At 35.9% G+C, this 15,573-nt stretch overlaps 1 protein-coding gene across 4 annotated transcripts in view; it reads left to right on the top strand.

Moving 5' to 3' along the window:
* Window positions 1–1,218: 1,218 nt before the first annotated feature.
* Window positions 1,219–15,573, top strand: part of scaf8 (SR-related CTD-associated factor 8) — a 70,680-nt gene continuing 56,325 nt past the window's right edge. For 2 of the 4 annotated variants that reach the window (XM_079634017.1, XM_079634018.1), the window contains exons 1-2: window positions 1,292–1,482; window positions 4,449–4,532. Coding sequence is in view for 2 of the 4 variants with exons in the window: in XM_079634015.1 (XP_079490141.1) it covers window positions 1,453–1,482; window positions 4,449–4,532 (114 nt within the window). In the remaining 2 variants the exon portion in view is untranslated. Of the gene's footprint in view, window positions 1,483–4,448; window positions 4,533–15,573 lie in introns of all 4 variants that reach the window. The other 2 variants (XM_079634015.1, XM_079634016.1) reach the window with 2 other exon arrangements.

Consider the following 15,573-nt stretch of genomic DNA (forward strand, 5'->3'; position numbering starts at 1 on the left):
TAAATAATTATGTAGTAGACTATGTGAAATTTAGTAGGAAAGTAGGAAACACAAATTAATAATGTAATATTTCCTATATTCTCTTTTGAGTCAAACAATCTGAAGAAAGCATATAAAACATAAAGAAAAGTCACTTACAAAATAAAATTGGATTACATAAAATTGGATAACATTAACAGACCTGGCCAACATGTATCTGTGTGAATGACATCTTCCTCAGAAGAGTGACAAAAATAGCAATTCACTTCAAGTACTTACATTTCCTAAGAAAGGTTTTGGTCGGGTAACATTTGTGAATCAATTTAACTTTGATTTCTTTAACTTTATTGGTAAGCAGATACTTTTGAGGCAAAGACCATTTCTCCCAAGGTAAATTCTCTACGATATTATTCAAATACGCTATGGTATTACATAAGGAATGGTTATTATCTCTGGAAGAGAGCTCTGAATTATAATTTTTTTGTTCTTTAATCTCTATGAGAAAAGCATACATTTCCGATCATTGTGTCAGTTAGATTCATAAAAGTACATGGCCATGGAAATGTAGTCCCTTGCAACAGTATGGTATTGAAAACAAGAACATATTCATGTTTTTGAAACAGTTGTCAAAGAAAAGTGATTTACTCTTGTTCCAAGTAATATCTGTGCGAAGAAAAGTTGTGTTTGTATTAGGGGCCAGGCCAAGAGCATCTGCTTATTACAAATTTGATAGTGATCTTTGTAACATTAGGCTATAGTTACAAAGTTGGAGAAAATTCGGGCCATCAACTTTATTAGAGAAAATATAATTAGGGATAATATTCCAAAGGGATTATTAAGGACATTTTTAAGCCAATTAATTTGAAAAGTGTTGTTTAAGGTTGTAAAAATCTAAAAAAATCAAATCCTCTCTGTTTTATTGGATTCTTTCTATAGCCTAATAAAGTGGGTTTTATTTTTCCAAACAAAATTACTTAACATTCTTTCAACCTTTTTTAATGTTGCTTTATCAACCTCCAGGGAGAGAGCTGCACGTCCCGACAATCCTTAAGCTTTAGTGACTAAAATTATTCCTCTTAAATCTCTTTGCAGCCAAGAATTAAATTTCCTTTGGGTTTTCAATATTAGAGGATCAAAATTAATTAACATCTTGTTTTTGGTCTTTATTAATTACAAGTATATAACTTGATTTTTCACAGGAAAATTGCATATAGAGAGTCTGGGTTCAGCTCTGAGATCATTTACAGGGCATTGTTCATTCCCCCAGCCCACTGAATCGCGAGTCTCTCTCTGGGGGAGTCGACTCCGGGATGACTCGGTCTGTGTTTGTCTTCGCGTTGTCAGCCATATTGGCGCCCTCCTCCATCTCGACCACCGCTAACTTCAGGGACATGCACGCGTCAGGCCGGTTATAAGCACGAAGAGGCATAACTGTTTTTTATCTGTTTGAAAGAACACTTTCAAATCTGTACAATGGAGGCCGTCAAGGCGTTTAACGGCGAGGTTTGTATGATATTTATTTGTATGAATGTAGACACGATAAACTCGAGTGTAGGCCTCTGTTGTCATCAAGCCGGTTTCATGGTGCAGGCCATATATATCTTACATAATTTCAACATTTAATATTTAAAAATTGGATAGGTCTGTGCGAATCTTTGCGTGCATTTTGAAATCTGAAAGTAACGTTAAATGCAATAAATTCAGATTAGTGCAGTGCTCGTTTTTTCCCGTCATCTTAGTCGAAAACATGTTGACCAAATATATTAAACTAAAAAAATAGTCCGGCTGCTAAAAGTAATCTTTATGCAATTTCTTAACTATAGTGTTTTTTACTTAAATATATTTAATCCTATTTAGGAAGTGCTGGTAATATGAGCGCTGATGTTTCCGCTTCGTGTAAGAGCAGCTGAGCTCATCTAGACAACAGGGCATCATAACGTTAGGCCGCTCCAACTTAACTGCTTTTTACGGCATAACAAGCTTGTTTCAAATCAGTACTAAAATGCTGCCACCCCGGGAAAGTCATGTGATGCCCAAAGATATTGAAGGTCGTCTCAATGGGGTTTGAGATACTGCCTTTGTTTTTAAAACTGAATTGCTAACCGTTAGCAGCAGACGATTAGCCGTGCTAGTGAACACACCATCTAAACCTGTTTCAATGTAATAGACTTCACTTTTCTCTGAACTAGTTCAGTGAGATCATATCTTTATCTTTTATTAGTTCTTGTTTCAGTGTGAATTTTCATTCTCGTGGGCTAGCTTATTTAAAATAAGGAATTATAATCAACCAATGAGTTGTATGTTTTATGGTTTAGCAGTCCTAAATCATATATGAGCCCCCCCAAAAAAGGACAATGTGATTTTATTGTAAATATGAGTTTTCAGTATCCCTGTAATACATCTTGTAGTTACAATATAATAGCATGAACAAACCGAAATGTATTATATATATATATATATATATTTAGTTGTTTTATAAAAAAAACCGCAGTGAATTACTGAATTCAAATATAGTACAAAATATACATTAGGATTGTGTGATATATTGGCTGATATATGTTAATTTTTAATGTTATTCTTATCGGCCCGATATTAAAATTTGGCCGATATATTAAAGCCGATAAATAATGGATTATTTCCTTCACCTACACTTCCGATGCACACTGATCGCCATGATGGATTTTAATTGCTTGAAATATGATCGGTATAACTTTAAAAAGGAAAATACAGTTAAGTGCAACATGCAAGTCTGTCATATAGGCTACATAAAGTTATAATGAGAACATCATTATAATTGTGTGCTTGGGACATGGCTTTTAATTGAGACTTTTGTTCTTGTAATCTAGCTCTCAAAAACTATATAAAAATTTGGATTTTCAGTTATCGGCTTTCAAATATAAAGAATTATTGGTTACGGTATTGGCCAAAATGTTCATATTGCAGGGCTCTACGCTAACTTTTTTCCCAAGGAGTACATGTGCTCCTAAATGAAAAAATGTAGGAGCACACAAAGAAATTTAGGAGCACAGTACAAAAAAGTTAACCGCCTGGTTAGCCACACTCCTAAAAATATCTTCTTTTGTGTTCAGCAAAATAAATACATTAATACAGGTATTTAACAACATTAGAGTGAGAGTAAATAATGAAAGAATTTTTATTTTTGGGTAACTGTCCCTTGCGCGTCGGGTGTATTGCGCTCAGAAAAGCGCTCGTTAGAACAGCGCATCAGCAGCAAATGACATGTTTAACCGGGAAGGCTTTAAAGCACATGCAAATAATTAATTGTTATGAACTACAGTGTCCCGTTCCTCTGCATTTCATGTGAATATACGTCGCGCTGTACAGTATGTTGAGACTGAGGCGCCAGAACTGCAAACTGATAGAATGCACGATCCTACGATGTTTCTTCAAAAGCAGATCGTGGAGACATTTATCATCCACGATCAAGAGATATCGCACAGCCCTACTTCAAGTTCTAATCAGCAACACACCTTTAACTTAATAAACAGTTGTTTGTGCCATGTAGAGGATGACACATCACCTAATAGTTTTAGTTTTTTTATTTAACGTCACCTAACCGCGCGTTTCGCAAAATATGTGACATCACCTGTGTGCGGCGATCTGATCTCACTGACCGACTGCGCCGTTGTTTTTTATTAGTAATGGGGAGGAAAATAAATATATTCATGCATACTTTTTGGAGTCAAAATTCTTTGGACAAAGCTTGAACAAAATGTAATACCTCATAAAATCGGGATTAAGACTTTTTAATACCTTTTAAGGGCCTTAATTTTCCTAAAATGGATTTATCAACTTTTAATACTTTTTAAGACCCCGCGGACACCCTGTTCCATATCCCCCTCACCTGATTCCTCTTTCTCCTCATCTCTTTTTCGCTTAAAATAAAAACTTATGTTCTTCATTTTTAACTATTGTACCAATATTTTCTTTCCAGTTTTTACCTCACTTGACTCTCTCACTTAAAATCCAGCAGTTCCCGCACATTCCCACACTATTTCAGTGATCGGCTCATTGGTTGCGAATCGTCGCTCTCATTTGCATAAAGTTAAGCGCGTCATCATGCTATTTTCACACATACTGTCTATGTGTTCACATCGCGCAGTCGCGACGCTGTCACGTCCTCTTGCTCTTTTATATACTGTCTATGTTGCTCAGTTCCATGTGAAATCAATGGGATGCTTTGCTTCATCACGCTGTTGTTCAGTGTATTGAGAACAGCCCGTCACTCGCACACTGTGCTCGTAAATTATTTTTCAAGTTCGCACATAACTATTTTTAGGCGCAAATGCGAGTGAAACACTCGCACTGTAGAGCCCTGTATTGGTGCATCCCTTCCCTAATATACATGTAATGCATCCAGCAGATCACATTAGACTAAATTAATAACTTGCATTATAAAGAAAGAATGTTAAATCACAAATTCACCATATTTTGTTTTTGTTTTTCAGCTGTACTCACTGAATGAATACAAGCCACCTATCTCCAAAGCAAAGATGACCCAGATTACAAAATCAGCAATTAAAGCTATAAAGGTAAGTTTAATAACAAGGTAACATAACATTAAGGCCAAGTCCCCCAACTGACTACTCTATTCCCATTTTGGATTTATCCCAAAGAACACGTTTATTCATGACCATTAAAAGCATCATGTGTTAATACCCCCCAGATAATTCCCGTTTAAGTTGCATTTTTCTATTACATTTAATGTAAAATACCAGTAAATAAAGCAAAATGCTTATAACACTATTACCATAGCTACAGGCTGTTTAAGTTCCCTTTACTCCACAACAAATCCATTAAATTTAATGGTATTCAGAACAGAACAAGAATGACATAAAGACAATGACATCAAGACCAAAAAATTTTTTTTTAAGTGAAACTGAAACAAATCGGTGTTGGGCTCATGGAGACAACCTCGCTCATTCAGCACAAATCCAAATGTTTCAATATTCATGGTGCATTTGGACACTAACTATTATTTATTATGTAGACTGGGCTTTGTACTTCACTTGTGTTCCAATATCCATGTAAAACATAATCCTTCACACGTGCAAAAATGAGCTTGGCACGCAGTATGTGCTTCTAGCTGGTTTGGTTTCCTTTCCCAGGGTTCGTACGCTCATGAAAAACCTGGGAAAGTCATGGAATTTTACATTAGCAATTTCCAGGCCTGGAAAGTAAAAAAAAAAAAAAAAAAAAAAATACAGAAAGTTTTGGTAAAGTCATGGAAATTAGCTTCAAAATATTTATGTAAGAGAATGTTTAGCCATTGTGATAATATTGGTTAAATAAACTACAAAACTTAACGTTCATTCGATCCATCCGACTGCAGCATTGCATCGGATTTCGTTTAGCAGCGTTGAGCATTATAACCAATCGCACACGTTTCTATTGAGCTTATGAATGTGATGGTCAATCAGAGGTGTTCAGATTAGTCTTCGCTGAGTCAGTGTTTTCTTCGAAAACTCGTGAATTCTCCCATCATCATCATAAACAAAAAAGTGCAGATTCGATGTAAAGAGCTTCATCTCGCAGTGTAGTCCGTTCCCGTGATTTTAACGGTAGTGTTTGAGAGAGCTTAAAGTCTCGCTGAGACCCAAGTTATGGAGCGCTTCGCAGTTTATTCCACTTTATCCCCCTTTTTCACAGACAAGGCTTAAGCCTAGTCCCAGACTAGAATTCATGTTTGAGCTGTTTCAACTGAAAGCAACGTGCACTGGCACATCTTAAAATATGTCAGTGCCATTGTTTTGTCTCAAGATGCACACCAGTAATGTTTTTTCTAAGGCATGTTTATAAAATATATGTAAATGTCCTAATTGAAGGCCTAATCCTGGCTTAATCTAAGCCCTGTCTGTGAAACCAGGCCTTAATCATTTATTCATCATGCTTATAAGATTGTGTTCATTTTCTAATGCTTAAAAATCATTAAAATAATTAATAAATGGTTCTTAGTGTAATCCGTGTTGCCAGAATATGACGTGCAGTTCCCCTAAACAATTTTTTTTATTAATTAATATTAATAATCATTATTACAATATCTAGAGCATTCATTGACAATTATGACCATGTAAAAAGTTCCTGTTAATTTTATAATTTATGAGTAACATCAAACAGTCTGTGTAAATAAACATTTATGCTATTTCAGATACAGCGTCTGTTTCACCGTAGCAGTATAAAGATGGCTTTTTTTAATAACATTTTATTGGTAGCAGTCTATGTAGTATGATGGATTTAAGTAATTAAATGTAAATGTAAGTATTTGGCAAGACAACACAGGTGATTATAAAGAATGGGGCCCCTTAATGGAAAAGTTAATTTCTGACCCTGACATTGGGTAACGTCTGGTAGTTGCAGTTTGTACTTTGGTCTAAATTGCAGAAAAAATAAACTTGACTGTTTTTGGGGAATTCAGATAGGGACGTTGTCTTAACGATTGATGGTTATCCCAGGGTGGGAAATTAGCACCATAAGTCACTTTGCCGTGTATACTAGCCACAGTGGCGGGTGGATTATAATAATGCTGCGTTCGCACCAAAAGCGCGCGTAACTTTACATTGACTTAACATTGAATGTATTAAGTAGTAACCAATAAACACATCCTGCGAGTGATTTCATTGTGCGGATTGAACAGCCTTTGTCAAAGAATGCGGTTGCTAAGTAACAATAATACACTTTTGTCGAGTAACTCTTTTGATTGGTTTTCAGCGATGTGTGTCACGGCGCTAAAGGGACCGTTATACTGTATAATTTATACACATAGCTAAGCTGAGAATAATAATAAAAAGTGTATAGCTGAGCTGAGCTGGTGCAGAAGAAAGGGAAATTATTTTTTTAAAATCTGGCGACATATCCTTGGTGTTAGGAGGCCCGCAGCGGAATCAGCAGTTATAAATTAACAACTAACGTTACAAACTGAGGGCGAAGTAAAGAAAACGAAAAGGTAACGTTACTTTTCTAACAAGTGGCGCATTGATGACCGAGAGAAACGTTATCCTATCTTCCCGACGACCAGTCTATGCACTGCACTTAGGTTCGTCTGAAATGGGAAAGTGTGGGTTTAACGTAATCCGCTGTGGCCACAAATGCCAGAATTTAATAATTTAAACCCCAAATCAGAGCTTTTCTGTTAAAAGAACATGTTTTCTACACGGTCTTTTCAATAGTAACGTTATCTGGCAACCATGCGCGCGCGCGCTCTCTACACTGCTGAAGAAGCGCTGATGATCTGAAAACACAGACAAGCTGGAGTTCAGCGATCTTTATTTGAGATTTTCTACTTAAATTAAAGTGTCATTCAGTCGGTCTGTGTTCTGTCACGAGCCGCTTGCGCTGTTTGTGCGACTAAATCTGCGATCAAAATGCAGGCTGATATATAGCAGTGTTTTTAATGTTGATCATATATGAGCAAGAATGCAATGTTCCCCTGAAATCCACACGATTTCAAATGTGACATTGATTGTATACAACAGTAAAAAAAGGGTAACATTTAAGTGATGTACTGCATTTAAAACAGTATAGTCAGGCTTATTGCTCTATTTTGCAACGAAATCTGTGGCTTTGAACGAATCGTGTAATTCAATGAATGAATGACTCGATGACCGCCACCTACTGGCTATTTAAATTTAATATTTTTATTAATATTTTTTAACATTGCATATTTATTGAACATTGTTTTATTTAAAGCATTATTTATTTTTAAAAGGTATTATAAAGGTTAAAAAATAAATGAAAAAAAAAATGTATTAAAGGGGGCGAATATTGTCCCTTAATGGAAAAGGTGTGACTGCAGTCTAAGTGGAAGAGTACCGCACCAGGGGGTACCGCACTCAACAAAATTGGAGAACCACAGAACTTAGGAAAAGGGATATGTAGAATTGCACAAGTGCTACTGTTAAAGAGTGCAATGTAAATAATTTATCATAAGCTTAATTGAATGGCCTAGAGAGAATAATTATGACATTTTCTGTCTAAAGACTACATATAAAATAGCTACCTAAAGTAACTGCAGTTTACTAAAAGTAATGACTAAAAGTTTGCATTCATAAGCATTTTCGTCTGAAGATGAAGACTAAGACTGAATCAAAAATGGTTGCCAAAATGAACACTGGCCTACACACACCAAGCGCACTACAACGCTGTTGCGTATGTATTAAATATGACTGATCATTTAAATAAAATGTTTTATTTAATTCAAGTAGCCTACATAGTAGCCTACATAATTATTTTCCAGGGTTTCAAATTTATACAGATTTGATATTTTCCCCTCATACTTATGTTGGAATGGGTACGAAGTTGGCATTGAATTTCATTTGAAATGGTATTAAAAAGGTCTTAAAAAGCCTTGAATTTAAGCTGGAGGATCCTGGGGGTACCCTGAAATAAATAAAAACGTATTGAAGCAATTTCTTTCTTGCAATTTGAATTCCGGAAAAAGTGGCTGGTAAAAAATATAAGTGGCTGGTAAAATTGGGCATCCACCAGCCACTGTGGCTGGTGGACAAAAAAGTTAATTTCCCACCCTGTTATCCAGTGAGATTAATCGTAAATAGGAGCCAAAGCTGTTTTAAAGTCGTCTTGGTTAACACATTTTGTGTTCCAAAAGTGTCTCCCACTGGCAACTAGGGCTGTCACTTTACGTTTGAAAATCGATTGCACAATCGATCGGACCAACCAACCCAAGATTCAAAAAGGAAAATAGGGAATCGATTTTAAAAGCCTTTTATTTATTTTTTTACCAAAAAAGTTGTTTTAGGTGGACAGATCATACAATACACAGAACATGTAGGATGTTGGAAAATAACAATGTCTTTTCTGTTAACCAAATGCTTTTTAATATTCGCTATTACTTCAATGCAAGTGAGCAAGCGCACCGTTGTTTGTTGCTTAGTGACGTGTGTATTCAAGTAAGCCAGAAATGCGCAGATTCTGCGCAATACGCTGTATTTAATATATCATGATGACTCACGAGTTGCATATTTGCGCTAAATCCGCGCAGATTTGGCTACAAGAACTTCCCCAGCAAAGTGAGTAAACATAGAAACACGCCAAATTTGCTCGTGATTTGACAGCGTTACCCACCAAAGTTCATTTTTACCCGCATTTGGCGGATTGGCGGGTGTTAATTTCAATCCCTGAATGTTGCACTCCTGTTTGTCATTGTGCACGAAACTTCACGCCAATAAATCATCAGAAATATTGCTGACTTGTGCGCATCTCAAGCTCGTCGTAATGCCTGTTAGTTGTCCGTGGATTTGCCTATATTTGGTTGGAAAATGGAAACGTCTTTAGACATGGAAAATCGATTTTACAATCGATTCAATGAACACTTATGTCTCAAAAATCGAACAGGATTTTTTCACAAAAGTGAGAGCCCCACTGGCAACCTTGTAAAGTTACTGTCAGTGTTACTGGACAGTGGACACTTTATTTATTTATTTAACATTGTTGCCTCCCATTGATGTATGTTAATCCCATGCTATACAGTAGGGCTGAACGATGAATTGCATTATAATATCCCGATATGATAAAACGAGATTTAACCACAAAGGCTGCGTTTACACTCTGGTCACGTGACACGCGGGGAGATGGAGAACATATAAAAGTGAATAAGTGTAGCACTCAATCTGTTAAAATGTTACATGTTGCTCTTTGTATTGTTGTAAAATACATTCATGAAAAACAAGGAAATATATACTATAAAATGAAAAGACATTTCTTTTAAATGTATAGCGCAGCTGTTTTAATGAGGCAGCAACATATTATAGATAGGACAGAACAAGGAAGCCTATTAATTAATCTTTCATTGCTCAAAATATATATTGGTTACTGTGCATGTGAAGAACAATTATAGTGTTCTCTACTCGAGTGTTGTGATCTAAAAGACACCCGGGAGAAAGTTACATGATTAAGTTATAGCAATAAACTCCAGAAAGATAAAGTAAGTTTATGTGAAACCATAGACCTTTATCTACAGATCAAGTATAATAATATTAACATTGAATCATCTTGGAGAGAGTTTTATCGTGTTGACTGTCGTAACCGAACGCGACGCGCTGAATGGAGAATGACTGACAGCCGCAGCGGAGGGAAGCACTTAGCCTACTTGAATTTAACGACTTCAATATTCATCTCTACGTCACATTAAACTATGGAATGGCTTTAGAACACTTATTATATAGTGCACGAAAAGTTTGCGCACAATATCGTATATCCACAGTATCGGAGCCGCGCATCCCTAGTTACGCGTACAGTGCGCGGTCTCGCCTGCCGGTATTTTCCTTCAGTGCTCTACGAAGGCATTGTTTATGTTGTTTGTAATGCAGTGGGCGTATATATAAAAAATATGAAACCCACTGACAGAAGGCTGCTTACAATTTCAAATACTCGTGCATGCAGACAGTATTTTATTGTCTAACCGCTGGTATGTCAGAGTTTATTTTTTATTAACTCATAGCGTGTCATTAAAGGTAGGGTAGGTCAGAATTGTCTAAAAAAAACTTTTATTCAAATTTGTTTAAACTGTCTTTATATACCAATGCATAATTAAAATGCAAGTACTCTGAAATAGAGAGTATAAAAACTGAGTGACTCTAATGTATTTAATCTTCAATAAACACAGCTCATTAATTCCATTCACTCCCGCCTAAAAACGGGTGCGCGACTGCGCGCACGTGGGCAGAGCCAGTAATAGCAGCGGTAGTCATGGCGACGGAGAGTGACAGTTGCGCAAGCCAATCCTGTGATTCGTCCCTAATGGAAATAATGAGCTGTGTTTAATGAAGATTAAACGGTCTAGAGTCACTCGATTTTTATACTCTTTTTATCAGAGTACTTACATTTTAATTATGCATTGATATATATAGAAAGTTTAATCAAATTTGGTAAAGTTTTTATATAAATCCTACCTACCCTACCTTTAATTAGTTAAGATATGCTGTGATTTGAAATTTGAACATGGATTTTTATTCTTATTTTACATGTATACACAGACATTTCATGGAACGTAAGGTCATGAATATTTGCCTTAAAAGTCATGGAAATTTATTGGTAGAAATTTACAAGCCCTTACTTTTCCATTCCTTAGCAAGTGAGGATCAACGGAGTGTTTGCAGAGGGAAAGAGAGCCTGATTGGGAGTGATTTATGATTGATTTTGTTGCATCTCTAGTCGTGTTGTGAACGGATAAATTGTTTGTCGCTGGAATCTTATCGCATGGTTAGGACACGATGTGAGCAGTTATTCTGCTGCTCAGTCCTGTAAAAGTCTTAAAATAAGTTGTATTCAATTTAAGGTAATAAAGTCTTAAAAATCTGAAATGGTTTAAAGCTACACTGTGTAACTTTTTTTAGTTCATTCTTAGCTAAAAACACTTAGTTCTTTCAAAAATATATGTGCTCATTAATGTATATTTACTTTGTTCAAGTAATAAAGTATTCTCGTGAGTGTATAATATGCAATTGAAAATACATACGGGTGAGGGGTTAGAATGTCGGTCGCCATGTTGCCCCTCCATCTTGAAAGTACATTAGCCAAAGAGGGACATACCCGTTAATTCAAGCTTCGCCTTTCGCGTCTCCGCAATTCACTGGCACCGGCCCTGTTTTTATTTTTTCCTTTCCCTCTACCTCTACCTCTCCCTCGCACCTCCGTCACATCAACTGATCTCTGCTCACGGAGAAAATTATATAGCCTACAATGTAAACTTTGCCTTACGCTAGTGATGTCGTACAATATACAGAATAACGATAGCACTGATAAAAGTTACTTTACTAAGATTAGCTTGCATTCGTCTGGGAACCTGATAGCTGATGTTAGCAATGAAATGGTAAAAAAATTACGAAAACATAAAACTATTATTAATTTTACATAGATGTCATAACCTATATGTTAACTGACAAATTAAATTACTGCAAATTATAATAGTTTTCTAAAGTAACCTCATCACTTGAAGGAATACTCATGGACGAGGTCGAACTGGAAGCCATGTTAATCTTGGACTACATTGGCCACCGTAGGAGTTAAAACGAAATCGGAATTGAGAGGAACAGAAACTAATATTCACTGGATGGTCATGTACCTTTTCACCGCTAGATGGGGGTAAAAATCACACAGTGTAGCTTTAAGAAAAGTCCTAATTATTATTTCAAGAGGTGAGGTGCAATAATAGTTTGTTTTTCATCCTCGTTCAATTAACCATATTGATTAAAGGTGCTGTATGTATTTTTTTGACTAATAATGCATAAAATACCATAATATGTTTGCAGACATTTAAGAGAATATGTGATATTTAAGTTCACATACTTGTTTCTCAGAAAAGGCAAAATCTGCTAAGGGGTAATTAAATGTAACAAATCATGTAAAAATATGATTATCTTTTGTTGGAAAATTAAACATAATTTATCAAACTTTAATTTTTGCCTTAATCTTTTAAACAACTGACAGGTTAAACGACTTTTCTCCAGTGTTGTGACGCATTTCCAAGTGAAAGGCCATTCCAGACCAGAAGTAACTTTTCAGATTTTGATTCAAACTTACCACGGCAAACAATTTTTTTCTTTGTATTAACTTGCACGGATTAATTGTTCACCACAAGACTAGTAATATGCGCTAACAAAGTAAATGGGGTCAATTTTGATTTCATGTCGACTTAAAGTGAAAGAAGGAAAAACTTTGTACAAGTTTTTTACTGTCATAAGCTATGTGATCATAACATATCTGGTGTATGTGGAATAATGTTAACATTTAAATAAACATTTTGTAAGTCCATAAGTCGTTGTCCTTAGGCCCTTTTTAGTTTGGTTAATTTTATTATTATGTGTTTTTATACCTTTTAAAAGTGTGCGTATGTATGAACTATTGTGTAAATGTTTTGTAGAACTGAAAATACAACTAAATAAACACTTTAATAAATATATTGTCTTAAAAGTAGGGATGCACCAATACCACTTTTTCCAGAATGAGTACGAGACTGGGGCTGGGTATTGGCAAGGGCCTCAAGATTCGATACATATCGCGATGCATGTCACGATACGATATATTACAATGCATATTGCAAATTTTTTTATTTTATCAAAATTGTCAAAAATAATAGAGCTGAAAATGGTATTCTGAGGTATTCTGGTATGTGCATCACATTATATTGGTAACTCAACAGAAAAATAAAAACTTCCATTCCGATTTATTAGCAAAGCTATTGTCACTGAACAGTGAACACACTGAAATGTATGAAGTTTATGTTGTCACAACACTTTTAAATAAAAATGTAGATGCCACAACATTTATAAAACTGAAATAGTATGTTGTAAATTGAAATGTCATACAACTGAAATGATCAGAATGCTTAATATTCAACAATATTATTGATCTGCGTGCGTAGACACCATCGTATTAGAACTGAACTGGACGATGACTTCACTGTTTTCTCCAGAGCGGCTATCTAGATAAATTAAAGGATAATTCCGGTATTTAACACCTTGAGTCTATATTTTAGTTTGTTTTGGATGAACAAGAGTGGTGGACAGAATTTTTTTTACAATGGTTCCTCTCTCGAGTTTTTGACTGTAATAGAATTGGCCATGGACCCATTTAACATTGGAGTCAATGGGCATGTCCGAAAATGTCATTAAAACAACCTTTAACATTAGTTTTCAAAACTGTTAAACTCACCGAGTGATTAGTGATGTTAGTTGATGTTCCAGAAACAAAAAGTGTTGCGAAATACAGTTTCTGTCGTGTTTTATTCGTCATTTTGTAAAATCCCATTGAATTCTGTTGAAGGACTGAGTGCTCGTTAATATAAATGCGCTACCGGAAACAGAAAGGGGGCTGTTTACATTTGGTCGATGTAGTCTTTTTGCTCGCTTCCGTTTCTCATAAGGCTAGCGAGTAGAGCAACTGTGCTCCGGGAGAGTAAGCGAAATAAACAAACAAAACCTTCATTAATTGTTACTTGTAATATGAAGTTGAACTCGACTGTGACCGTGAGTGTCCCGCGAGACATAAACATCAGTTATCGCCATCAAGTGGTTGGGAGTGTGCTAATGCTTCAGATTCAAATATTGACCGGAAGTTACACAGTTGTGAAGTGTCTGAAAAAATAGTTCCACTATAGCAAAATAAACGGATTGGAATCATATATTGCAACGATATATTGTTTATAATCATCAACGAACACCACTAACCACTCGGTGAGTTTAACAGTTTTGTAAACGAACATTATTGGCTGTTTTAATGACATTTTCGGACATGGCCATTGACTCCAATGTTAAATGGGTCCATGGCTATTATATTCTATTATAGTCAAAAATTCTATTATAGTCAAAAACTCGAGAGAGGAACCATTGTCAAAAAAAATTTGTCCACCACTCTTGTTCATCCAAAACAAACTACAATATAGACTCAAGGTGTTAAATACCGGAATTATCCTTTAACTAAATTATGTACTAATGATTTTTACAACCTAAATAAATCAAGTACTGAACTTACTTAATATGGACTATGAAACTATAAAGCCTAAACAAACTTGTTAGGGCCCAAGCCTTGAAAAGGCGAAGGCCCTATTGTTTTCCTCCGGATTATTATTTATTATTCTTCTTCTTCTTCTTTATTATTATTATTATTTTACTACCTTTTGGGCACTTTTGGGGGCCTTAACGTGCTCAAAAACTCTTGAAACTTTGCACAAATGTCAGAACCCGCGGCCATCAGAGCCCGACTGAAGCTGGTACCCGGGCGTGGCAGGGGGGCTCGCCAGCGCCCCCTGGAATGGGATTCAAAAACATGTCCATATATAAAACACGCTTGCATGTAATAATATGAAACTCGGTACACATATAGATCTCATCGGGCCGAACAACTTTCGTGCTCTAAGTTTTACGCCAGTCCAACAGGAAGTCGGCTATTATGGGTTGTATGGAAACGCATGTTCTGGCATTTGAAACACTTCTCCTAGAGAATTCATCGGATGACCACGAAACTCGGTCAGCATGAAGCCAAGACATGGAGGATGCTAAATTGCGAGGGGATTTTTGATATCTCGAACGGTTTGGCCGTGGCGAGGAAACAAATTTATGGCGAATATTGGAAACAGGAAGTGTGTTATAACATCCTCATACATTAATTGATCTTGATGAAACTTCAGCAGTGTGTTCGTTGTAAGAGGCCGATCACATGGATGTGACTATTGTGAGTCAAAGTTATAGCGCCACCAACTGGCAGCAGGAAGTGTGTCACTTTCAAAATGCTTTAAAATCACCCTCTTATTTTTACCCGATTTGCTTCAAACTTCATCTGTATAATGTAAACACACGACAGATGTAGACCTGTGAAAGGATTATTGATATCTTAAATACTGTTGCCATGGCAACGCATTAAACTTTAATATTCTTTTTTAAAGTTTTTGAGACTCTTAACATGCTTGAAATTGCATGAAACTCTACAGACACTTTACATTTATTGCCTAGTACACTTGTGCAAAGTTTCAGAAACGGGCGTGGTAAGGGGCTCAGTAGCGCCACCTTTAGTCAAAAATGGGGTATTAGTTTTACCTACAGTAACAAAAATCGGTATTTA

The sequence above is a fragment of the Phoxinus phoxinus genome (assembly GCF_949152265.1).
Source record: "Phoxinus phoxinus genome assembly, chromosome: 13".
Lineage (NCBI taxonomy): Eukaryota > Metazoa > Chordata > Actinopteri > Cypriniformes > Leuciscidae > Phoxinus > Phoxinus phoxinus.